The sequence below is a fragment of the Cetorhinus maximus genome, chromosome 20 (genome assembly GCF_964194155.1).
Source record: "Cetorhinus maximus chromosome 20, sCetMax3.hap1.1, whole genome shotgun sequence".
NCBI classification, from domain to species: domain Eukaryota; kingdom Metazoa; phylum Chordata; class Chondrichthyes; order Lamniformes; family Cetorhinidae; genus Cetorhinus; species Cetorhinus maximus.
In genome coordinates, this window is record NC_135898.1 from 47,531,622 (window position 1) to 47,559,335 (window position 27,714).

The following is a 27,714-nucleotide window of genomic DNA, read 5'->3' on the forward strand; positions in this document are numbered from 1 at the left end:
ATCAATTCCCTTATGAACTGCGTTTGTGCGATGCAGGACGTGGCCACAGCCTATCAGCACACATTTGTGATTGTTTACTGCTTCAGGTTATCCTGCTGCACATGCAGCCAAATAAGGTAAGGATTGGGACTTGTCACAAGAGGCCTCAAACCATCTGTTCAAAGGCTTTTTAAAGTGAGAACTTTAAAAGGAGAATTAGACTTCTAACCCAATCCAAAATAGATCAATAAGATATTTCAACCTTTTGAAGGGGACATAAAATTTACACGCCATTGCCTTTAATGGATGAAAGAGCACAGGCCAAGAGTAAATGAGTTTACCATACGTGCCAGGGAGTGACACTGGGATTTTTACCTCAAATTTCCAAAGTGCAGGAGAAAGGAGCCAGGGAGGGTTAAAGAGGATGTAGATTTGACGAATTAACGTTAAGTGTAATGAAAGGAGCTACATGTCCAGCATATCTTTCATGGCACGGTTTTATTCAGGAAGTAGAGTCAGTCTAGGAACAGATGTTTAAGGGGTAATTCTATGTTCGCCGCAGGGAGCCACAATGGTAGAGAATGAAAGCGTCAGGTTCAAGCTACATTCTCTGACCCATGCTCCTTAAGAGTGTACTTCACCACCTGGGCAAGTGGGTCCAAGGAATTATCCAAACATCCCCTCCCAAGACATTATAAGGACCCACCACGAATGGAGACAGTAGATTGTGGGTGGACTTCCCCATTCACAATTCTGTCAAAATACTTGTTGTACAGATACTCTGGAGAGTTCAAGATGTGGCCTTTTATACAGAGATTGAAATTCACTCAAAAACTCTTTGAATAAAAAGTGATTAATTTCTCCTAGCATTTAAGAACTGAAAATATTTTAAAATTCTTCATTTAAAAACTGAACTGCCATACAACATCCTGCTGCCAGAAGTCCTGCATCAAAATTCCCACTTGGTCATCACACTGTGTTTACAGTTCAAATTTCATACAAATTTAAGCATATTGGAATCGTTTTGTATGTTAAAGAGACAAAGGGACAAGCTGTTGTTGAACAGTTACAGCATTTTCAGCAGGGGGTAATTAACCATGAACATGCTCAATTTAGAATGTAACGGGAAATACTCGATTACATATTTTGAAACATTTGAACGAAATGCATATCATTCCCACCCCCTTGTATGCATTTAAAAAAAAACCCTGAGCTAGTGGTTCCTGCAAAATCCCACGAGAAACAGGAGCTGAAAGGAACTGCCACCCTTCCCCTAGATGTCCCCTGGACACTGTTCCTAATCCTGCTGTTGGTATAGCATGGGATCTCATGCCTTTTTCAGCATGATAGGTGAGCTCACCACAGCCTGGGTTTGAGGTATTAATACTGCATTTTGCCATAGCCTAAGTGGACAAAGTTTTGCCTGAGAAATTCTTTTTTTGGAAATGGTATAGTTACAAATTTGCCGCTTTTCTGGTTGCAGTCAACCACTATGTGCTCTTGGCATGCAAAACCCAAACTCTGAAGAGGCACCACTCCCGCCACCCTCGTGAACTGGCACACTAATACTCCTTCATGCAGGCACACACAGCATTGGAGGCAATTGGCAGGAATTCCAAGGTAACATCATTTTGCAAATCTTGCCTCTTTCTGTGGCAGCTGCATTTCAGAAGCAGATGGAAGAATCACCCAGTTCCATTTTGGCCCCAAATTTGAAAAGATAGCAAAATAAAGTGCCTGAGAGCCAGAGTAACTAGGAGCTGAAATACAGTCCCCACCCCATTCAGACAACAGGACTTGGATCACAGAATTTCAGCTCTCCTCTTATTAAACTATCCCCATGCCAGATAGCAAATGGGTAGGCAACTTACCCATATCTTACCATCTCACTGCACAAAACCAACACACATATCACACTGTGCTAAATGCACACACCATTGTATCAGGTGATAATTTCTAGCACATCAATGAAGGTTTGCAGGAGTTTGACACCAGCAATGGAAGGCACAATGAAAAGATAGAATGAAAAAAGGGTTGAGTTAAAGACATTGGGAGTGTTTACCTCAAGTCAGGTGGCTGAAATAATTTTGTTTGTTTTAACCTCATCAAATGAAACCTCACTGTCGTAGGGTGGCCAAGTTGTACTATTAGTGATAGAGCTGATCTGCAAACACTTTCTTGGGTGGAAACACTAAGTTTATTTACACTATACTCAGCAGCAACTATACATGTACTTTTAATTCCAACTCTAACTCTATGCTGACTCTGAGGTAGCCCACACTACTCTCCTATTGGTTACTACAGATCATGTGATCTTCCTTAACAAGTATTATTCTTAAAGGTACATCATACACTAAATAAAACCATAGTTACTACATTCCTCCCCCTTTAACTCAGCTATAAATATTATATTTACAGGTACATATTTTTCAGGACAACATAATATTTACACTGGATAAGGAGTTTACAAGTTCAGTGTTTCAGGTGGTTTCCTGGTACATGTGGAACGTCGCAGCTCCACAACTTCAGATTCTTTGTCAGGAACCTCCTTTTCCAGAGTTGTCTGAACATCAGGTGCTGCGGTGGGCACTTGCAGTTCTGTATCCCCAACTCTTACATGAAAATCAGACACGTCAGTCCTGGGCTGAGTATCCTCAACAGGAAACACAGACCTGGTCATTATCGCTGGTAGAACCAAATCTTGATGATTTGACTCTATCTTCCTTAAATGGTCCACATGTTTCTATATGATTTGATTTGCACCTCCACGTAGTAAGATAGAGGTACAATCACCGCTCTTATTTCATCCAGTAACCACTTTGGTCCTTCACGTATACCGGCTCTCCCATGGTAAATTTCCTCTTGCAACTATGTCCGGTTTTCTGGCTTCCCTGGCTCTTTTCCACCTTCCCCTCTAAATTTGGCATTAAGCAGCTCAATCTCATCTTGACATGGCATTTCAACAATAACTCTGCAGGTGTGACACCTGTTGTTGTGTGAGGGGGTAGTCCTGTAACGAAAAAGAAAGCGTACTAGCTTAGCTGCCAAGGGATCAGCAGTTAGCTTTTTCATGCCTGCCTTGAACGTTTGAACCATCCTCTTGGCCAGTCTGTTTGAGGAAGGGTGGTATGGTGCAGTTTTCACGAGTGATACCATTGAGGCTGATAAACTGTTGAAACTCAGCACTTGTAAATGCTGTGCTGTATCAGAAATGACTACTTCTGGTAGTCCATGTATGGCAAAACTCTGATGTAGTTTCTCAATTGTAGCGGCTGACATTGGTGACTTCACCTCATATACATCCAACCATTTTGAACGGGCATTGACAATGAGTAGAAGCAAAGGTCCAACACTGCCAATGTACAACTGCACCCAGGGTCCACCTGGCCATTCCCATGGGTGTAATAGAGCTGTCGCTGGCAAGTTTTGCAGTTGCTAATATTATCCACAATTCTTTACCATATTCTCTATTTCGCCATCCATCCCAGGCCACCATAGATAGCTGTGTGCTATGGTCTTCATTCGGGAAATTCTTGGATCAGTGCTGTGTAGTTTAAAGTGGCTCCCTTTCCTTTGGAGGAACTATCACTCGTGCTCCCCACAATAAGATGCCATCCTGGCTAGTTATTTCATGTCTTCTGTTGAAGTACAGTTTCATTTCGTCAGATATGGGCTCCTGTGACCAACCACGTAGCACTTGTTCTTGTAACTGAGATGGGACTGGGTCCCGACTTGTCCAGTCTCTGATCTGTCGAGCGCATACCGGTGAGGAATCTAAGAAATTTAACAATAAAACAAGTTCCTGTGGAACTGGGACATGCTCATCATTTTCTTGTAAAGACAAATGACTAAGGGCATCGGTGTTTGTGATTTGATTGCCAGGCCTATGTACGAAAGTGCATTCATATGCTACTAGAATTAAAGCCCATCATTGTATTTTTGCTGAAGCTATGGGTGGTATAGCCTTTTCCTCACTAAACAAACCTAACATTTGTTTGTGGTCTGAAACGATTGTAAAATGGCGGCCGTATACATACTGGTGAAATTTCTTGACACCAAAGATGATGGACGGGTCTTTATCCCTTTTCCACTATGGTGAGCGTTCTTGATACTAAACCTATTGGCCGTTCCGTGTCGTCGTCCACCCAATGAGAGAACACTGCTCCCACTCCATAGGGAGATGCATCACATGTCAGCACCAACTCTTTCGACTGGTCATACTGCGCTAAGAGATTGGACGAGTGCAACAATTGTTTCATCTTTATGAAAGCTTCTTTCTGGGGTACCTCCCAAGACCAACATTGGTTCTTTTTGAGGGGGGCAGCACTGTAGACAAATTGAGTAAGAACCGCCCATAATAGTTGATCATTCCTAGGAATAATTTGAGCTCTGAGGCGTTCTTTGGCACAGATGCTTCTCTTATGGTTCTCGCTTTTTCCCCAACGGGGAGGAGGCCCTGTGAATCTACCCGGTGACCCAAACAGATTACTTCCCTCGCTTGGAACATGCAGGTTTCTTTTTTTAAATGCACTCCAGCTTGCAAAAAGTGTTTTAAGACTTGTTCTAAGTTTGCCAAATGCTCTTATTCAGTCAATCCTTTCACCATTACATCATCTAAATAGACCACAACCGGGGGCAGTCCCTGCGGTAGGCTTTTCCTTGTTCTCTGAAAGATGGCACTAGCAGAGACACCGAAAGGCAATCATGTATATTGGTACAACACATTGTGGGTATTAATTGTGACAAGTTCCTGGGAGGCACTATGCAACTCTAGTTGGATAAGCATGACTCATGTCAAGCTTTGTGTACATTGCTCCTCCTGCCAGCTTGGCACATAGGTCTTCGATTTTTGAAATGGGGTGCCTGTCTAGCTTAGTACTTCATTAACTGTCAGTTTGTAGTCTCTAGGTGTCTCCTCCGCTAGTGCCATCTTTCAGAGAACAAGGAAAAGCCTACCGCAGGGACTGCCCCCGGTTGTGGTCTATTTAGATGATGTAATGGTGAAAGGATTGACTGAATAAGAGCATTTGGCAAACTTAGAACAAGTCTTAAAACACTTTTTGCAAGCTGGAGTGCATTTAAAAAAAGAAACCTGCAAGTTCCAAGCGAGGGAAGTGATCGTGCTTAAGGATGGGGACTATGGGTGCTACCCAATTTAAGAACTGAACAGGTTGGATAACATCCAGTTTCTCTAGTCTATTCAGTTCAATGTTGACTTTTTCTCACAGGGCATGGGGTTGCTTCCGGATCCACCTGAATCTTGGCCTGCAGGCCCTGAATTTTCCCCAGTTCATCCTTGAAGACAGTGGTGTACTTTCTAAGTAACTCTGGTAGCCCACTTGCTCTCAACTGGAAAATTTCAGCCCATTCTAACTTAATCTCCTTTGACTAATTTCGCCCCAGGAGGCTTGGCCCTTCACCTACTACCACCGTCATGGGTAGTTTTGCCGATTGGCTTCCATAATAGACAGTTACTCTGCTTATGCCTTTTATTTGAATTTCTTCACCCATATATGTCTTTAGCTTGGCGGCTGTTTCTTCTAAACTGAATTGATGTTCACCATTATTCAAATATCTGAAGGTACGATCCCCAATTACTGTAGTGGAAACTTCCGTGTCCACTTTCATTCTAACAGGTTTGCCATTTACTTTGACTGTGACAAATATTGGTTATGTCTTTCCAGCTTTCAGATTAAACAACGAGTAAGTGTCTGAAATGTGTTGTTTCAGGCTCTTCTACATTGTAGATTTCATTGGGCTTCTTCTTTTGTTTACAAACCTGCTTGAATTTTTCCTTGCACTGCCTCATCATATGTCCGTTTCTATGACAATAGAAGCATTCAATTTGTTTAAACTGCCAATTGCTAAAAGACTGATTATTTCCACTTCTATTAAAATTATTCTTCAATTTCGCTGCTAAGCTATTTTTCTTTATTCTTTGGCTACCGGGGGCTGTTTCCCACTTCTCAGCAGAGTCTCGCTTTTTCGCGTCTCTTTCGGCTGAGGTTTCCTGCCCGATGTGGAGGACAGCGCCATTTTACACACCCTGTGTTGCTTTTGAATCTCTTACAGCGCTTTCCATGGCCAGTTCTATCTCTAGCACCTTCTTGAAATCCAGATTCATTATGGACACTAATCTTTTCTGAATAGTGTCCTCTTTCACGCCACACCCAAAACGATCTCTGAGCATGTAGGTCAGAGTCATACCAAACTCACAATGTTCTCTTAATTGCTTAAAATTTGCCACGTGGCATACAATTGTCTCACCCAGGGCTCTATTTTGGGAATTAAACTTGATCCTCTGAATCATGACTGAGGGCTTGGTTTGAAAGTGACCCTTCATGAGGTTCACCAATTCATCAAACTTTTTTGAATCTGGGGCACTGGCTGTCATCAAGCTTTGGATCAAGCTGTAGGTTTTGCTCCCACAAGTACTCAAGAGGATTGCTCGCCTCTCCTCTTCACCCATAGTCTCGGTCGCTTGAAAAAGGTGTTCTATGTATTGAGACCAGTCATTTGTGGCTGGTTGAAAACGATCAATTCTCCCAAATGTGGCATTTTGAGAGGGGATAACTTCTTCAGTTCTAATGGAGCTTGCTACTTACAATCACTGGGCGAGGTACAGTGCCCACTTCTTTTTAACTTGATTTCTTCTGTTCAATCCTGTTTGTTGTAGGGTGGCCAAGTTGTACTATTAGTGATAGAATTGATCTGCAGACTCTTATTGGGTGGAAATATTAAGTTTATCTACAATATATTCAGCAGCAACTATCTGTGTGCTTTTAACTCCAACTCTAACTCCACACTGAATCTGAGGTAGCCCACGCTACTCTCCTTTTGGTTACTACATATCATGTGATCTTCCTTAACAAGTATTATTCTTAAAGGCACTTTACACACTAAATAAAACCATAATTACTACATTCATTAAAGGGGAAGACAAGCTTCCTCCTTGCACAAAGATACAGCTTGCGGATTTATTCAACAAGTCCACTGAAAACAATGTTATCAAATCCAACAGAAACTAAATCCTGCTTGTAGTGTCTTGCTCTGTTGCACAGTGTGGCCAGATAGGAAAAACTCTGCTTAAAGAATTATTAGCACCTGCTAATGAACTAACTGCTTTAGCTGGCATTTTGCACATAAAGCTACAAAGGTCACATGAATAGCCTCTGCTGGGAAACAGGAAACAGTTCAGTTTAAGCCATTTATAAGAAATGGGGTTTGTAGCAGGTGGCAAGCCACCTCTTTTCAGATTTCACTGCGTTTCTCCTTGCAAATAATCATATCAGCATTACCGATTCATCCTTGGACAGCATGCAGCCTGAAATACTTCACTATTCTGTTGATCAACTTAGTGTCTCACAACGCACAGAGAACAACCCAATCGTTAACCCCTCTACAGCTGAAATTTTTTTGAAGCCTTTAATGTTTTGATCTCAACATTTTCAGATGATTAAAATGTCACCATTTGCAATCACTAATACAAATTTCTTAAACAAACCAGCAATGGAACATGATGGATTCCATCTGTCATTTCATTAATAGAACTAAATGCTTCTTAGCTCCGTTTAGCACTGCATCTTTTGCAGGATTCCTAATCAACACCAGAAACGCTGTCAGTAACTTTGATAAATTTACCAGTCGAATGCTTTCTGCAGCAACCCACTGAGAGCAGACAGGAAAATCTAAATAGCAAATGAATAGAAATCATGAAGGGGGTCGCTTCATTCTTCAGAAAGAAGACATTCAATATGCAGGAGAATCATCCCAGAAGAAAGGGATGAATGAGGATTATGCTGTTCAATCTCTATGTATGACCAATAAGAGTTCGTTTAAATTCCTGCTATGTTAAAATGCAGAAATTCAGAATTATTTTAGAAGGCACAACAAAATTCAATAAAGTAAAATGTAAAAACATTACCTGAGCTGAATTACACATTCACATCCCATCAGTGCTCACACTCAGCATTTGGGAAGCAGCACTTTTTTCTGATACACTTACCTTTAAGCATCGCTCTTCCAGGGGGTGCGCCTAACGGACTGGGAAGCGCGCTCCTTGCCCCGGTGGCTGTGGTTGCTTCTAGCAGAGCGCCAGCCACGTGGTCAGAGACAGCAGTCCTGTGTAGGGTGGCACGGAGCTCAGGCACAGCGTCATGGACACACAGTTTAATGCAAGTCCCACCTCCACAGCTTCTGTAGACGACTGCCGAAGCCAAGATCTTTCTCGATGGATGTAGGAGGTAATCGAGTGATTCTGCTGTCCCTGCTCCTCTCAGTGCATTATGGACCTGTAAAAAATGGTATCGCCAGGTCATTGCAGAAGGTTAATGGAAAAATTGATCGTTAAATTAAACTGAAGACACTGTAAAGCAGACACCATTACATAAAGATTTTAAAAACTAAAAATGTATAAAGAATCTTCCCTGACGGAGATCCAGTTTATAGATCCTCAAGCGAAGTGTAACATATAGTTTTCTGTTATATTCGTTGACAATTACATGCCAGCGATAACATTCTACCTTTCTAACTATTTAACACTCTCTTTGCTGTAATTCCCTCAGAGCTTCTCTAACTCTAAACTAGAGCCTTGGAATCTTAGATGCAGAATGCACGGACACTCATACTGGAGGACAGGGGTTTCTCCACTGTAGAAATGCTTTGAAGTAGATCTCCACTAATCAGTTCCCACAAAGTGTTGAAGGGTTACTCTCCCTCTCCAGTGCAGAGTGACCCAGACTCTTGGTATTTTTCAATGACATTCCTAACTAATTGTGTCAACATTGAACAATCCAAACCCTTGTCTTTTTATTTCTCTGTGCAGCTCTGTGTGGTAACATTTTTGTGTTACATCCAAAGAACAAAAGCAAAAAAACTAAGTAATGTGTTTATACAAAATATATTTTTTTATATAAGTGCCAAATAATACATTTGGTCTAAAAAAAGTGATTTGTAACTATTTGAGTCAGCAGTGTGGCTAACAGATAAGGGGAAGGGTTACTGAGGGCACAGCTCTTGCTACAGCAAGTGTACACGTGACCTGAATGCACAAGTTAGCCAGCAATGTGACATTAAGTGAAGAGTTCTGAAAAAAAATCATTGTTTTATTGTTAAAGTTTTCTATATATTTCATCATTATTTCTCTTTGGGAAATCTGAATGCACATTGTGTGAAAAATAACATGGTCAAAGCAGGTTTGATCCATTACTGTGCTAAAGTGATAAAGTGATAAGCAGCTTTTAGACATGTCCAATTTGTGCTCTTGGGAAATTGAGTACACAAGTGTTTGGTATCCTTTCCAAATATCCTACAACAGGGCTGCCCAAACTGGGGGTCGGGTAGCAATATGAGATTCTGGGGTTGTGAGCACCAAGGCAGCAACAGTGGGGCTCTGGCTGAATGCTCCAATGGTGGGGCTCTGGCTGAATGCTGCAAGGCCCCTTTAAATCCTCACTTTTTAAAAAAAATTGTGGGCATAGTTCAATTGACCCATGTTTGAAGCCTGATTCCTGCTCCAAAAAGCCAGTGAAAAGGTAGGTTTTTAAAGATCCCTGAAGAATAAACACATTGCGCACCCCCCCCCAACCAAACAGTTCTTTCTCCCCCCCACCCCACCCCAACACAACGCCATCTCTCAGGTCCCAGTGAGGGGTCATGGAAATTTTCAAGCCTCAAAATGGGGTCACAGTGAGAAAAAGTTTGGGAAGCACTGCTGTGCAACGATGCACCTTAAATTCCACAAGACTTATCTCATCACCCTTATGTTGTTGTACATCCCTCTTTCTTCTGCGCTACTTGTCTTTAGAATATTCCAATAGCAGTAGATAAATGGTAGAGTCCTTTAGCACACTGTATTAAGATGGGTAGCAGAACCAGGAAGAATACTGTTCTATTATTTCGGGAATTGTTAGAATCCAGCTTGGACTGATGGAATAAAAGCCTTGCCAGTTCCAGATGTGCACATCCCAAGTGGAATGGGTTTCAGATGTCTCAACTCCTTAACTACCCCATCTCATACAGGTCCTTTGAGGAAACTGGTGTAGGAAGTGTCTGTAGGGGATAAGGGGTACCTTTACAGGCTGGACAGAGCAAAAAGGAGTTCACTCTGCATCCAACCAGCACTACACTCAAAACTGACAGTTGTTCCAAAAACTGGAAAGCTGATCCATTTTTCAACATCCACCACTCATGTCTTGGTCATTGCAAAAGTACATCTCTTAATAAAACAAACAAATAGCTTCATGTGAACTGTACAATCTGTCTTTTGCCATCTCCAAAAAAACAGTAAGTGCTTCAAGTATTAAAAACTTCAAACAATCTCACATAGGGAGGCGCTCTGTACCACCTGTCTGATGTATTGTTGACAGCTGTTAAGTCATAATTACTCTCTCTACATTCTCATTTAGAACTGCACTCGGGGAAGAAAATGCTATTAACTCCCACAAAACCTGCCATCATCTTCATTTCACACTGAGCTAACAGCATTCCAAAATGAGACCAACAATGACTCACCAACCATAAAACCAAAACCAATTTTGAAAATCCTAGCAACATTTCCTTAACATACAGAGCAATTAGACTATATTAAATTAGCACGCTGCCTTAATTGAGTTGAGATCAATAAAATCAGAGCACTGAGATCATACCACCAACGCACTGCCAAATTACAAATATACATTTAATTCAAATTTTACTTAACCAGAGATAGGGATCTGAGAAATACAATAGACATAGGACACTGCTCTTCCCTCTAGATTCAAATGCAGCCAAGAATGGTGGGATGTACCTTCCTCTCTGTCTCATCTGCTTGATTGTCTCAAATTAGCGTTCGGTGGTTAAAAAGCCAAAAGTAGAGACCTTGCTCCTACTTTACCGTTAAATGGATTATATTGACAATCCAAATCAGAGATGTCACAAAAGCAAAATACTGCAGATGCTAGAAATCTAAAATAAAAAGAGAAAATGCTGGAAATATTCAGCAAGTCAGGCAGCAGTTTATGTTTCAGGTCAATGGCCTGTCATCAGAACTGGAAAGCGCTACAGATGGAACAAGTTGTAAGCAGAAGTCAATAAAGGGCAGAGAGGAGGGAAGAACAAAAACAGTCTGTGATAGGGTGGAAGGTAGGAGAGATTAAATGACAAAGGGGATGATGGTGCAAGACAAAAGGAGATGGTAACAGGCCAAGTAAAGAAACAAAAGATGTGTCTAGAGGAGGTGTAAATGGCAATAGCAGAATCATCACCAATAGCTGTCATCTGAAAGATGGGGGCAAAGGTCATGATCTGAAATTGTGGAACTCAATTGTTGAATCATTGTTAAAATGTATAATTTTTTTTAGAAATTCTATCATGGGGTGTGACGGTCACTGGAAAGGTGAGGTTCTGTTCATGGAGCTTATGTTAAGCTCCAATGGAACACATCAGGAGCTGAGGACAGAGAGGCTAGAAGGGAGTGGGTGGAGAATTAAACTGACAGATCACCAGAAGTTCGGGGTCATGCTTGCAGACTAAACAAAGATGTTCCACAAAGCGTTCACCTCGGCCCAGGTTTTCACCATGATGGAGAGCATCTCTGTCTTGGCAAAAATCCCAGAAATGGCCAGAAATTCTAAGTCCCGCTCCTAAACGCACAGTGTTCAATTTTTATGGGGGTGTGATGGAGTTGGGCTGGGGTTCTCACGTGCGTGGTTTATGGAGGCAGTTGGCCATTTAAATCACCAGCTGCCTCCAATGAAGTGGGATTTTGGTAGGCCAGGACCGTGAAATTCAGAGTATGCAGATTACACTAGATAAGGGCTGGCCTGAACTGGATTCATTTGGATAGCCCTTTGGATCTAGCCCTGGGACACCTTTGGAAGAGGTAAGGCCACCCTTTTGGGGGAGGTAAGAACCCTTTGGGATTTTTAAAAATAAACATGATTATGTGTAAAAAAAAGTACATGAACTCATTGAAACTGTCAAAGTTGTCAAAGAACTGTCAAGCTATAAAAGGAACTGTCAAAGCTGTCTAGGAACTGTCAAAGGATACTAGGTAAGGTAGCATTGAAGGGGTAAGGGAGAACGGTGGTGGGTGGGTGGTGTTGGCATGACTTGGCACAAAGTTGGCACAGGAGCTATAAAGCGCCATGAAGTGTGGGGGGCATGGGGGCTGATAGAAGGGCATTGGTTGGCATATGGAGTATGCAGGGCCATAGGGAGTGAGTAGAGGGGCATAGGTTGGCATGGGGGTATGAGCGGCCATGTGGGGGGTATGAGGGGCCATGTGGGGTGGGAAGGGGGCATGAGTTGGCATTGGTTGACATAGATGGGGTATGGGGAGTGTGTGGGGATGGGACGTGAGGGTTGTTTTTTGTTTTATTCTTTTTTAAAATTTAACTCAACACCGTGCCGAAGCACAGGCCTCCCAATCCAAGAGAGAAATTTTGGGCCCTAGTCTGCGTTTAGTCTCCCTTATGTAGAGGAAACCACATCATGAGCAGCATATACAACATACGTAATTGAAAAGTAAATCATTATTTCGCCCAGAGGAGGTGTTTGAGGCCCCGAGTAGGCTGAAGGGTAGGTGTTGCATCCTCCACATTGCATACATTGCAATAATGACGAAACTTCAAAAAGTACTTCATTGGCTGTAAAATGCTTTGAGACATCTCATGGTCATGCCAATCACTATATAAATGCAAATCTCTCATTTCTTTTGCTTGGGGTGGTGCTGTGAGGAGCGGGTGTTGAGTTGCAATTATGCAGTCAACTAGGATGTTGCAGAGGAAATGGTCCCTTCCAAATGCTGAAAGGGGCAGATACACTTGGTGGTGGCATCATGCCAGTGGTGGTGGAAATGGCAGAGGATGATCCATTGAATGTGGATGCTTGTGGGTTGGAAGGTGAGGACAAGGAGACTCCTATTGTGATTCTGTGAGAGAGGAGAAGGATTGAGAGCAGAGGTGAAGGAAATAGATTAGGCACAGGGTAGAGCCCTGTTAACCATGGTACAAGTTGTTTCGAATGCCAGAAGAGTTGTGCTTGTCGATGGGGAGAGACTGGACAAAGGAGAGAAAAAAAAATTCAAGATAGGAGAAAACAATTTCTGTTAGGTAAGGGCAGGCAAATTTGAGGTGGCAGGTAGCATTTCCCACTGCTTCATGGTACAGCACTGCACCTACCGTCAGGAGAGAATTATATAAAGCTGCTTACTGTGTCCCATCGAGTCCAACTTTCTCCTCATCTAAGGTGTTAGATATTGTTGTATTATCTGTAAATATCTGTAAAGAGCTAGGAACTAATTAGCTTGGAACTAATTGTTATGTGTAAGCCCAGGGGGCCACATTTCACGGCTGCACTCGAGACTGATATGATGTGTAACAGAACCAGTTCAAGCTGGTCCTTCCATTCTACAAGGCAGCATGGCAAGATAAAGAGTTCTGATCTTTGCATGTTTAAAGTGCGATTATTACCAACATCTGGGAATCAAAAGACAGCAAGAACACAGCATGGCAGTAGTGAGTGTCTGTGAGTAAACCTAAAATAAAGTAAACCTAATTTAGTGCTGATTCGGAAAATCGACCCACATTAGTGCCAGAAGAAAAACTTAGTGAATCGTGCGAAAACAGAAAACAAAATGTCGACCGGCACAGCAATGAATTCACAGCTACAGCCCACAAAAGACAGTAAAAACCCATAGCACAAGGCATTTGTGTAATACTTTCTACAAATTAATCAACATTCCATTACAGTAATTTTTGGGCCACTTTAACAAACTTGAAGTCATCCAAGCGTTTAACTTAACCTTGCTTATAACATTGGTTGATAGCTTAGAAATATAATTTATTATTGCCATGTAAGTTGGGGAGTACTTCCTAAACAAGCTTAACTTTCAGCTTTCCAGGCTTAATGGAAACCTGTTGAATCATTTAAAGAGAATTTAATGCAGAAACAAAACATGGAGGTTTGCCATTTTGTTTGTTGCATAGCAACTAAGGCATCTGTACATTTGGGAAATAAAGGTTAAAGAGCTGCCACCAGTACAATGTATCTAAAATAAAAGGAAACATTTTGATTAATACACTGAAGTAAAGCATTTCCAGGTGGGACTCCTTTTCTTCCAGCCAGAAATTTAATCAACAGATATGCATCAACATAAGGGAAGTTGTATGATCAACTGAGATTTACTGCCGAAAAAACTTTGCAAATATAATAGCAGCTCTTTCACATAACAATCTTGCTCCATCAGTTCTACGAGAATTATGACAGAAGAAAATCATTTTGAGGTTATAAACAGCTTTTGTTGCAAAACTGCTCTCCCTATCTCAAATCTTTCTCCCCCCGCCCTTGTCCAGTCTCGTCCCATCTACAAGCTCAACTCATCTGATGTCCTAAACAACTTTCACAATTTCCAGTTTTGTGGCCCAGTGGATGTTCGGTCCCTCAGCACCTTACATCAACATGTCTGAGGGCTCTTGCCTGTGCTGTCACCATTAGCGTACTGATGTATGGTTCTTTTGTCTAAAACAAAAGCGTATCCCGAATATTGTTAAAAATGCAAGGAGTATCACAAATATTGTGTTACAAATTCCTTTAATTTGGCCACTGGGAATACAAATTTCTTTGAGAAAGTTATCAGCCTCTGAGGTATCGTAATGATTGTTCATGAAGATGGTAAATTTATAAGCATACAAATATTACTGTGTGTTAAATCTGTATTGCCTCATAATAATCACCATATAAAAGAAAACAGATGAAAACAGAGGAAATCATTAAAACATTTTTAAAAATCCAAGTTCTGGAGGGTTTATGCTTCCAAAGACTTCAGCCATTTTAACTGAACAAGCACTGGAGCATGAAGAACCCACATCATTTCATTACCTGCAACCCGGTGAGAGATAACAAGCCAGTTCAGGTATGTCATTGCACCATGAAGATGGAAAGTCATGACAGCTCCCTGGAGGCTGCCAGGAGTTGGTCAGGACCCTCAGGGAGCTGTCCACAAGAGACCTGAAGCTTTTTTAGTTGACAGGAATTATGCACTCAGCAGCCGCTGGGCATGCCAGGTGGGAGGGCAATGCCAGTGGGCACTCTTCAGCCCCCCCCCACCTTCCCCATTCTCTGACGACTGCCTGTGCACTCTCATGGAGGCAGTGAGCGCCCAGCGTGAGATCCTCATGTCGCGGAATGGCAAGAGGAGGCTACCCCACCAGGCGAAGGAGGCCTGGATGTAGGTGGCTGCCCAGGTGAGCAGGCATGATGTCATGTGCCACACATGGATCCAGAGGTGGAAGACGTTCAATGATCTTCGGCGTTCCACAAGAGTGAGTACCAACTTGGCATGGAACTGTGTATCGATGTCTTGGGGGGGGCTGTTCTTCGTGGCCCTCAGGGGAGTGAAATGCAGAGTGCCAATTGGCACATATCCCTGTGCCTGTCATGGCAGGGAGATGTGACCACTTGCCTTGGGTGTGTACAAGGGTGAAGTGTGCCATTCTGATGGGCACCTCAACCTGGGTCTGCTATTGGAGGGGGTTGGGGGTGGGGGGAGGGACAGGTGGCAAGGCTGCTATGGTGTGGCAGGTAGAAGGTGCACTAATGAATGCACTTTTGTCCATACAGGAGAAGAGAAGCCATAATGCGCTGGAGCACGCACGGACGGGTGATGGGGTGGCCAACCTCCCGATCCTTTCAAAGTTTGAGATGGACGCCCTTGATGTGGAATGCGAATGTGGAGCAACATCCACAGGTTGAGGAGAGGTAGGTGTCTCGAAGGAAGGTACGAATCCAGTGGACAGGTGAGAGACACAGGGAGTATGTAAGAAATGTAGGATTGTGGCACCTCCAATGAGAAGTTCAAATCAAAGAGCTCCCATTGCTCATCCAAGCACAATACCTCAGTGAGGCTGTTGTCCATCATGACAAGCAACCATCATGCACACACAGTCACTTTGTTATGATGTTATCAATTGACATACTCTCTTCCTCCCTCAGATGCGCCATCCTCACAATGCCTGAGAGACCTTGAGAATCCTCCTTTGACACCCGAGGAAGTGCCATGGACAGATGTACCAGTGTCACATCCTCTCTCTGAAACAAGCACCAGCACAGATACGGGGCATGTTGGTGGACAATAGCGTGCCAGTTCAGATGGTAGTTCACTGTGGTGAGGGCACATCACATTCGCATGAGGAGTTGGCAGAGGCAGAGAGTGCCCAAGGCGCCGGCAGTCGGAGGGCTGCTGGAAACCAGGACCATGCTGAGTCTGAGGCAGATGATTAGCCTCTGAAGTCATCAATCGGGCGACAGATGCTGGATGTCCAGCGGGATGAATGTGAAGATCAGGCAGAGATCCCTGAGGGTCTGCCTGCCATGGTCTCCATCAAGGAGGAGTCCATGTGGAACGTGAGCACTGTGTTGACCCAGAGCTCCAGGCACACAGCCTCCCCCATAGAGAGAATGGCGACTCTCATGGAAAGGCAGCTCCAGGAACAGACTCAGGGGATTCTGGGGTTGCAAGCCCACACACTGGCAGTGACCTGCTGAGGTCACTGCCAGTGTATGAGATGGATGAGGCACCTAGTAAATCTGCTAGGTATCTGTCCATCAGTGGTGAACAGGGAGGTTCAAGCCAACCTCATACTGGTGGATGAGCTGGATGTCGCATCTGCGGGCTCCTCTCAGGTGCTCCAGAAGAAGGTGGCCGCTCGTCCTCCCCTTTGCCAGTGTCCGTCGCATCTGATGAGGCCGCAATGACTGAGGAGTGCCCAGACATGGCGCTGGATGGTCCCTCCCAGATGGTGCCTACATGGGCTCCGCCGGCCAGAGGACGTCCACCAAAGTCATTAACGCTGCCAAGACATCACGGTCAGTAGGTTGCCCCCAATGCTGCTGCCAGCGCGGTGGGCAGGGGCACCAAGACGCAGCACTTGAAGTTTAAGGCATTGTAAACACAAGAGGCGTTGTTACAGGTGATAAAACTTCAGTTAATGCATGTTCTTTGTACAAATTGTGTTAATGGATCCACCATATAAAGATTTAATTATGTGTCATGGCCTGAATGTGCTTCATGTTTCTCATAGGTGCTGGGTATGGGAGTGGCTTGTGACAGATGGGAAGGGCTGCAAACTTCATTCAGAGATCGTTACTAGAATCAAGACTAGATCTCACAAAGATAACAAAAAGACAAAACTAAAAGCTCAGTATCTGAATGCGTGTAGCATTCATTATAAAGTAAACAAATTGATAGCGCACATTGAAGTAAATAAATATGATCTGATAGCCATTACGGAGACCTGGCTGCAAGACGCCACGGATTAAGTCCTAAATATTGAGGGGTATATGACCTTCAAGAAGGATAGGAAGTTCGGTAAAGGAGGAGGGTAGAACTTCTAATCCAGGGTGACATTTGTGCAATAGTTAGAGATGACCTTGGTTCAGGAGATCAAGATGTAGAATCAGTTTGGGTGAAGATGAGGAATAGTAGGGGAATGAAGTCACTAGTGGGAGTGGTCTACAGACACCCTAACAATAACCACAATGTAGGACAAGGTATACAAGAAGAAATATTGGGTGCTTGTGATAAAGGGATGGCAATAATCACAGGTAACTTTAATCTACATATATATTGGAAAAATCAGATTGGCAGTAGGAGCCTGGCTGCGGAGTTCATAGAACGCTTTCGAGAGAGTTTCTTAGAACAGCACATTCTGGAAACAACCAGAGTACAGGTTATATTAGACTTGGTATTGTGTAATGTGACAGAATTAATCAATGACCTCAGGGTAAAGGAACCTCTAGGTAGCAGCGACCACAATATGATTAAATTTTATACCCAGTTTGAAAGGGAGAAGAGTGGGTCAAATACTAATGTTTGAAATTTAAATAAGGGCAACTATGTGGACATGAAAGCTAAGCTAGCTGAAGTGAACTGGGATACAAGGCTAGAGGATAGATCATTAGAGAAGCAATGGCAGACATTTAAGGGGATATTTCAGAATACTCAGAATAAGTATATTCCTACTATAACAAAAGCTTCTAAGGGGAGGACCCACCATCTGTGGTTAACTAAAGTAGCTAGGGAAAGCATCAAACTTGGGGAAAAAGCATATAACAGCACAAAGATGATTGGAAGGTCAGGTGATTGGTCAGAATGTAAAGAACGGCACAGAATGTCTAAAAGGGAATCAGGAGAAAGAAATTAGAGTATGAGAGGAAGCTAGCTATAAATGTAAAATGGATAGCAAGAGTTTCTACAGGTATTTAAACAGGAAAAGAGCAGGTAGAGTGAGAGTGAGAATGGGGAGTTAATAGTAGATAATAAGGAAATGGCAGATGAAATGAACAAATGTTTTGCTTCTGTTTTCACTATAGAGGATACAAAAAACATTCTAGTAATGGCTGAAAATTGGGAGGTGGAGGGGAAGAGGGGAACTGGTGAAATTACAATCACTAGTGAACAGTACTGAGCAAACTGATGGAACTGTGGGCTAACAGGTCTCCAGGTCCAGATGGACTTCATCCCAGGGTCTTAAAGGAGGTGGCTAACAAGGTAGCAGATGCGTTGGTGTTAATTTTCCAAAATTCTCTAGATTCTGGAAAGGTTCCAACAGACTGGGCAGTAGTATAAATAATCCCTCTATCCAAGAAGGGAGGAAGGCAAAAAACAGGAAACTATAGGCCAGTTGGCTTGACGTCTGTCATGGGGAAGGTTAGATTCAATCATTAAAGAGGATATTAACTGAGCACTTGGAAAAGCTCAAGGTAATCGGGAAGAGTCAGCATGGTTCTATGAAAGGTAAATCATGTTTAACCAATTTATTAGAGCTCTTTGAAGAAGTAACAGGGGAGCCTGTGGATGTACCGTACTTGAATTTCCAGAAAGCATTTAATAAGGTGCCACATCAAAGGTTATTGCAGAAAATAAAAGCTCATAGTGCAGGGGGTAACATATCAGCCTGGACAGAAGATTGGCTGGCTGGCAGAAAACAGAGAGTATGTAAAATGGGTCTTTTTCTGATTGGCAGGATGTGACAAGTGGAGTCCGGCAGGGGTCTGTGCTGGGTCCTCAACTTTTTACAATTTATATCAATGAATTAGATGAGGGGAGCAAAGGCATGGTAGCTAAATTTGCAGTTGACACAAAGATAGGTAGGAAAGTATGTTGTGAAGAAGGCATAAGGAGTTTGCATATGGATATAGATTAGTTGAGTGAGTGGACAAAAATCTGGCAGATGGAGTATAATGTGGGAAAATGTGAAGTTATTTACTTTGGCAGGAAGAATAAAAAAAGCAGAGTTTTGCTTAAATGGAGAACGACTGCAGAATTCTGAGGAACACAGGGATATAGGTGCTCTCGAGCATGAGTCACAAAAAGTTAGTATGCAGGTACAGCAAGTAGTTAAGAAGGCTAATGGAATGCTATCCTTTATTATGAAAAGAATTGAACATAAAAGGATGTTATGCTTCAGTTATACAGGGAATTGGTGAGACCACATCTCGAATACCGTGTGCAGTTTTGGTCTCCTTATTGAAGAAAGAATGTAAATGTGTTGAAGATGGTTCAGAGGAGATTTACTAGATTGATACCTGGAATAAGCGGGTTGTCTTATGAGGATAGGTTGGACAAACTGGGCTTGTTCCCACTGGAGTTTAGAAGAGTGAGGGTTGACTAGTTTGAAGTGTATAAGATCCTGAATGGTTTTGACAAGGTGGACGTCGAAAGGATGTTTCCTGTTTTAGGCAAGTCCAGAACTAGAGGGCACTATTTTCAAATTAGGGGTCGCCCTTACAGGACAGGGTAGGGGGTATTTTTTTTTTCTCCGAGGGTTGTGCAACTCTGTTCCTCAGAAGGAAGGGTCATTAAATATTTTTAAGGCACAGGTAGATAGATTCTTGTTAGGCACTACTGGTGCCGTTATGGCCACGTGTGCAATCTATGGCACCCTGGATGAGGGGGAACCTGCAATTACAGCAAAGCCTCTGGCTTGCTTAGCCTGGCTGGCTTTGTTGGTCCAGGAATGAATGAAGTTACTGACCCTTCTGAATAGAGCATCAGTGACCAGCCTGACGCAGCTGTGAGCAGCAGATTAGAAAACACAACATAGATCTCCCACTGATCCTTGGAAGGAACCAGAGATGAATAAGTTCAGGGCCACTGTGACCTTAAGAGCCACTGGCATAGGATAGCCACTGTTATGGCAGGTGGACAGTAAATGCCAAGCTGCTCAAATCCCAGAGGGAAGCTGGAAGCAGCTGCCACAACTATTTGCGATTTGTATTTATTTCAAGATGCAGGCTTTGAATTCAGTAAAAAAGCCACAGAGGCTTAGAGGTTTTTTTACAAAACTAAATTAAACATTTATTAATGAAAGAAAATATTGTAAGCCCATATATATGTCTACAAATTACTGCTATAATAACCTCTAAATCCCCTAATTAATCTAACTCCCAGTTAAACCTCCATTAAGGCAACAGTAAAACACATAGATTAAAACATACCCAGGCAAAGCACACACCCTGGACAGTCAAATTCAAAGTGAGTTTTTCCTCAGCTTTGGTTCCTTGTAGACAGCAACATGAGGCTTTTCACACTCGTGTTAGATCTTACAACATGCCCTCCCTTGCACACAGCCTTCTCTCCTTTATACATATTTATATATATACCCTTTGAATGCAAATTCCTTTCATTATGTCTTTGAACTATATCTCTTTAATAATAAAAATCTATCATAGTACCAATTTTACCAGTAACCTTGGGAAAAATAAACATGCTGGGCAAAATTTTGCCCTTGGTGGGCATGCGGGCCCCACCGGCTCGGCGGGGGTGGACAGCTGACCCCCCCCCCCCTGCCGAAACGGGGCCTGCCGCCATGTTGTGTGTGGGGGGGGGGAGGGAATTCCCAGCTATCAAAGTGCGCTCTTTCGCGCATGTGCGCAAAAGAGTGCACTGCTCCCTGAGACTAAGTGCTGTCTCAGGGAGATTAGTGACAGTGCACAAAATTTAAAAAATAGAAAAATAAAAAATATTATTAACATGTCCCCCTCATATGACAATGTCACACGAGATGGGACATGTTAATAAAAACAACATAAACTTTATTAAACATTTTAAAAACGGACATGAAACCTCAACCCGCCAGTGGATGAAGTTTCATGTATTATCAGAAGCCCGCTGGAGCTCCTGGCCTGCCCACCAGCCTTAAGGTTGGACGGGCAGGGCCTTTAATTACCCTGTCAATGGCTTCAATTGGCCATTGACAGGTCAGCGGGTGGACAGCTGATTTCGCTGTCTGCCCGCCTTCCTAAAAATTTAAAGGGACCGGGATGACGTCGGGGGTTCCTCCTGACGTCATTCGCATCATTTTCCTGTCGGCGAGCGGGCCCTGCCCCCAAATTGCCAACGAGAAAATTCTGGCCACTGTTTCCTAACTTCTCCTGGCTAGGTGAAGCATTTCACCCCTCTTTTGAATTCAAGCTACTTTTGTTTATTTAAAAATGCAAACGTTCCCTTTACAACTCAAATTCTAAAACTTCACCCATGTTTACCTATTTAGCATTTCAAACCTAGCTTCTCTTTTTACATCAAAGCTTTCTGTCTAGTTGTCTCTAATTCAATAAAGTCCCACACACACATATATAGACACAGTCCCCGCCCCCCATTACTCTACTTTACAATAAATTCCAAATAACATTATGAAAATTATTATATCTTCCTAACATCCCCCTCCTTATTGAAAAATGAACCGTCATTATTTTAAAAAGATGGCTTCATTTTATTAACCCATCTTAAACTACCTCCTATACTTATCTATATACTCACAGTACTATACTACCAAATGCATGTATTAACATAACAATATATGTCAATCCTTCCTATCAACAGAAATCATTCCAATTCAGTGTCCAGGTTTTTAAATGTCCAATTTTCCCTTTAAGCTTAAAACTCCTGACAATGCATCTGCAATCAGATTTTCTCATCCAGTCACATGTATAATCTGTAGATCAAATGGTTGCAGTAATAAATTCCATCTGAATAGCCTTGCACTCCTGTCTCAAAATTTATCCAGAAACTTTGAAGAACTGTGGTCTGTATAAACAATTGTTTCTGACAAATCTTTTCCAATATAAATCTCAAAATGCTGCAGTGCTAACACCAAACCCAAAGTTTCTTTTTCGATTGTTGAACATCTTCTCCGTTGTACATTCAACTTTCATGAAAAATACCCTATTGGTTTTTCAATTCTAGGGTCATCTTCTTGTAATAATATGACCCCAATGCCTATATCACTTGCGTCAACATCCAACTTAAATTACTTGGCGTAATTAGGTACTGCTAAAACTGGTGTCAAAGTTAATACTGTTTTCAAACTGTCAAATGCCTTCTGACATTCCAGTGTCCACTGAAACTTCTTGTTCTTTTTTAATAGCTCAGTCAATGGAGCAACTGCATTGCTAAAATTTGGCACAAATTTCCGGTAAAACCCACTCATGCCCAGAAATCTCAAAACTTCTCATTTGTTATAGACACTGGGAAATCCACAACAGCCTTAACTTTCACATCTTTTGGAGCCACCTTACCATGTCAAATGGTATGGCCTAGATACGTAACTTGCGCTTTTTGCAAATTTACTTTTAGCCAAGTTCATCAGCAAATTAGCTTCTCTCCTTTATACATATTCTCCCCTTTGAATGCAAATTCCCATTGTTTCACTATGTCTTTGGAATTTACCACTCTAATAATAAAAATCTATCATAGTACCACGCACGCCTGTGGACCGTAATATCATGCAACAGTGCGATGGTGTTGGGATGCCCGCCTGATGTCTTCTCACACGAGTTTGGGTCCACCACATGTCAGCTCAGAGAGCATAAAATTCTGGCCCTACTTTTGTTTGTTTTGAATGAAATTGTGTGTCCTGCAGCTAAGACCTCACTTTATACTTTTATAAAAAAATATCAGCATGGCTAATTTATAAAATCTTTTAAAAACTGGACAAAGGCTTTAAAATGACTGAATCTGTGACTAACAATGACTCAAATAAAGGAACTTCTTGACATTCAGAACAGCTGCCACCTCGTGATCTCTAAAGAGGCACCAATGACCCCTGTGACTGCAGTGATCAAATCCCAGGGAATTGTACAAAGGCCATTTACATTTCTAAGGCCAGGCCCTAGCCAATCAGATGATCAGTATGCGAAGACAAAGGAGCCCAAAACCTCTTTTGAAATGATTAATGGTTGAAACAATACCAATATCAAGATTCCCGAGAAGGAAAAACAGTTCGGACCAGTATTCTTATTTCACCACTTTACTGGTGTTCCATTTTAAGGTATACAAGACTAGTTCAGACCAGTGTTTTTATTCAGTTTTTACAATTTTTTACTTCTGGGTCCAGACTAAGGAATATACATCCTTTGTCCAAACCAAAATGGAGAGGTGGGAGTCACATAACACCACCCCACCCCACCCCCCCGCAACCCCCCAAGCTGCTGGAACCTGTAATATTGCCTTGTAGAACTGCAAAGTTCAGACTGCAATTTTCCAACAACCAAGCAGCAACTCAGAATAAGGACTCATTCAGGGTGAATACCTGGCCCCCATTTACACATTTTTACTGGAACTTCTGTACCAGCACCTACAAGACTAATTCATCTCTATGTGCCCATCTCATCTTAGAAGTCATCACTACTGGAAAAGTGAATTATCCAGCATCAGTCTTCAACCTGCGGACTCTGAAAGAATACATCATTTAACTTCGATTCTGGACTCTGGACTCACATGAAACAATAATTCTTATCTTTGTGATCTTTTCCCTGTACCTCTTTCTTTTCCTTAACCCTCTTTTATTGTATGAATGTACCAGGGGCTACATAGCAAAAACCACAGCCCCCCCCACTCTCACGTTTTGAGTGTGTATAAAATAAACTAACCACTGATTTTACCCTGTAATTGTTAATAGAAATTGGATAACGGCAAAAACTGAGGGGTTGGGGAAAACACGCCACCCCTTCTAAAGAGGGAAATCAAAATCAAAATACCTTCCTGTTTACAGATGGGTGGTGCGAGGAGAAATCAGGACTGTTTAAATTAAGCCCCCTCCTGTCCGTAACATATGTTAAATAGCTTCAGAAGTGACAGCTTCTAAGATGCATCTGGAAGAACTGACCTGAACTGGTAAGAATCACCTGCAAGTTGAGACCTCAAGTTCTGTAGCTTTTAGCTAATGAAACATATGTTGATATATCCAATTAGGATTGCAATAGAAGTTTGAACAATCTGACATGAACTGAATGTGAGAAGCATTTTAACTTCGAGGTAGTTTTTAAATGTAGATATGCAAGGAGGAGGAAGAGAATTCCTGGGTATTGGCAGAATTTGTACTGTTACAACCTACAGAAGTAACTTATGCATTGTTTTACAGTAAAGTCCTGCCGTTTGCAACTGCCTTGTTCACAAATTCATTTACCCTTGCTTTTTACTTTGTAGACAGCATCGCTAATCGCGTGAACAATGCTCGCTTTTCTGCAGTTTCTTCTCTCTCCCTTTTCTTTTCCTGGGAAGGCGGCAGCCATGAAGGAACATCCAGAGCTACAATAATGGTTCTATTCAATTTCAAACCTTCACTAGCATCTAATCTAACTCTATGCCTATGTGTTTTACAAACATGTCCTCTAGTTTTCCCATCCCTATAATTCTTAACAAACCCTTTAGAAAGAATTCAAGGAATCCATGCACATTGCATGCTTTAGTAATCTCTTGTCAAGAAGGCCCCCCATCTGTCCTATACAGGTACTGTACCACAATTTTGCTCGAGAGCCCAGTACTGCCCTCGCATGGCTGGAACAGATCTAATTGAATCCCATCCAAAAGCATGTTCCCCCTTCGCAATTTCGCCCTTTGCAAGATATCGTGGGAACGTAATCCCCACGAATGGTGGGACTTTACTGTATTTCTTAATGCTTTTGTCCCATCATCTTTCTTCCCATGTATACTCAGGATACATGTTAATATTAGCAACAGTTCCTGATGCTATCTACTACTTCATGCAAGTGATCAGTTTTCACCCGTGTTGATTGTTAGTGTGCTACATACACTCTGGAGCTTCAATACTGAGCCACACTTGCCACCTGAAGCCACTGGATAGTCACTGAGAGCAGGAATCTTGAATGAGTTATTTCCCTCCCTAGCCCAGAGGAGCTCACTGTGGTTCAGTGGTAGCTCTCTTGTCTCTGAGTCAGAAGGTTGTGTGTTCAAGCCCCACTACAGAGTCTCAAGCATGTAAAATACTGAGAGAGTGCTGCACTGTCAATGGTGGGACATCTTTCAGGCGAGCTGCTAAACCAAGTCCATCAGCCCTCTCTAGTGGACATAAAAGATCCCATAACACTATTTTTAATCAGGAGAGTTCCACCCCGTGTCCTAGACAATATTTATCCCTCAACCAACATCTCCAAACAGATTACCTGATCATGATCATGTGCATATTCCTTTGAAGCTAAAGAACCAGAGAGGACATGAGGAAACCTTTTCCCCTCAGAGCTATGATTATCTGGAATGCACTGCTTGAAAGGCTGGCAAAAGCAGATTCAATAGTGGCTTTCAAAAGGGACTTGAAGGGAAGACTTTGCAGGCTTCTAAGGAATGAACAGGATAGTGGGACTAAGTGGATCACTCTTACAAGTCAGTATAGGCACACTGGGCTAAATGGCTTATTCAGTTCTGAGCCATTCCATCAATACTTAGGCAGACAAGTTGGGAAATCAAACTGGAGGTATGATTCAATTCTACCCTGGCCAGTGGGGACACCGGGAAACACTGGGGAGTCTTAGTTCCATCATCTCAAAGACCATTGGAAATAATGGGGGAAACCAAGGGTCTAATAAGAGTGAAGAACCTAAAGTAATTAATATCAGTAAAGAAAAAGCACTGGAGAATTTAACGGGACAAAAAGGTGACAAGTCTCTGGACCTGACTGTCTATCCAATGGTTCTAAAAGAGGTGGCTGCAGAGATAGTGGATGCTTTGATTGTGATTTTTCAAAATTCCCAAAATCCTGGAATGATACCAGTGGATTGCAAAGTAGCAAATGCAACACCACTGTCCAAGAAAGGAAAGAGAGAGAGAGAATATCGGGAGCTGCAAGCCAGTTAACCTGACATCAGTCATCAGGAAAGTGCTGGAATCCATTATTCAGGAAGGGGTATCAGGGTAATTAGAAAATCTTGTATGGTCGGGCAGTGTCAACATGTTTTTACAAAAGGGACATCATGTTTGAGAAATCTATTAGGATTTTCTGAGGATGTAACTAGCATGGTAAATAAAAGGGAACCAGTGCTTGTGGTATGTTTGAATTTTCAAAAGGAATTCAATGATGTGCCAAATGAAAGACTGTTGCACGAGACAAGGGTTCATCAGGCTGGGAGTAACATAGTGACATGTGACATAATGACATAGGTTTGGTTCAAAGACAGAAAACAGAGAGTAGGAATGAACAGGTTATTTTTGGGTTAGTGGAGTGCCACAAGGAACAGTGCTGGTGCCTCAGCTATTTATAATCTATATTAACGACTTAGATAAAGGGACAGGCTAAAATTTGCTAATGATACAAAGCTAGGTAGGAAAGTAAGCTGTGAGGAGGACACAGAATCCACAAGGGGATATCAGTAGGTTAAAATGACTGAGCAAGGAGGTGGCAGATGGAGTATAATGTGGAGAAATGTGAGGTTATTCACTTTGGTAGGAAGAATGGAAAATTTGAATATATTTTAAATGGTGAGAAAATATTAAGTGTTGGTGTTCAGAGGGATTTACCTGTCCTTGTACAAGAAACAGAGTTAACATGCAGATAGAGCAAGCAGTTAGGAGGGCAAATGGTATGTCGGTCCTTATTACAATGGGGTTGGAGTACAAGAATAAGAAAGTCTTGCTGCAATTGTAGAAGGCTTCCGTGAGAACACACATGAAACGCTGTGCAATTCTGCTCTCAGTAACTAAGGAAGGATACAACAAAGGATCACCAGGGGCAGAATTTTCTGCCTGTCGGGTGGGCCGTGCGGGAGCGGGCGCGGGCGGGCGTGGATCCGATTGCCGCCCGTGATCGGGTCCATGCCGCCATTTTACACGGGCGGGCCAATTAAGGTGCGGCTCCCGAGGACAGCGGGAGTGGGCAGGCGGCGGCAGGACTGCTATGACCGCAGGGTCCAATGGCGACCTGGCAGCCTGTCTAAAAGCGCTCCTGCACCCTTGCAAAGACTGTCAAACAAGGCCAGCAGGAGGGCTCCCCAGAGCGCTGCTGGTGAGCAGGCCAGGCAGGAGGGTAGGGAAGGGGGGCACTGTGCCTCTTGTTTCTCAGACGATTGCCTTGCTGCCCTCCTCAAGGAGGTGGCAGCACAGCAGAAGGTCCTCATTCCCAGGGATGGGAGGAGGACGCCCACGCACATGACCAAAACTTGCCTGGGAGGAGGTGACGGAGGTAGTGAGCTCCCATGATGTGGTGCGATGCACATGGATCCAGTTCCACAAGCGCTTCAACGGCGTCTTGCGCTCGGGGAGGGTGAGTACCATGTTGGCATTGGTCACTTAACCCAGCAGGTCGGCTTTCCCCCCTGCTGCCCCCGCCCCCCAAGTCTGAGTGTAGTGACTGCATTGAATCATTGACAGCAAGTGTCCTTCGCTGGGTGGGCCAGCAGATATTGCCCATGCCTAGGTCACCCTGAGAGGGTGGTGATGAGATGGGTTCTGCACCCGCAGCATGT

At 42.8% G+C, this 27,714-nt stretch overlaps 1 protein-coding gene across 2 annotated transcripts in view; it reads right to left on the reverse strand.

Moving 5' to 3' along the window:
- The window catches only part of plce1 (phospholipase C, epsilon 1), a 368,859-nt gene that overhangs the window by 165,200 nt on the left and 175,945 nt on the right, over positions 1 to 27,714 (reverse strand). For both annotated transcript variants that reach the window (XM_078566023.1, XM_078566021.1), the window contains exon 3: positions 7,985 to 8,270. In XM_078566023.1, coding sequence (XP_078422149.1) covers positions 7,985 to 8,270 — 286 coding nt within the window. The remainder of the gene's footprint in view (positions 1 to 7,984; positions 8,271 to 27,714) is intronic.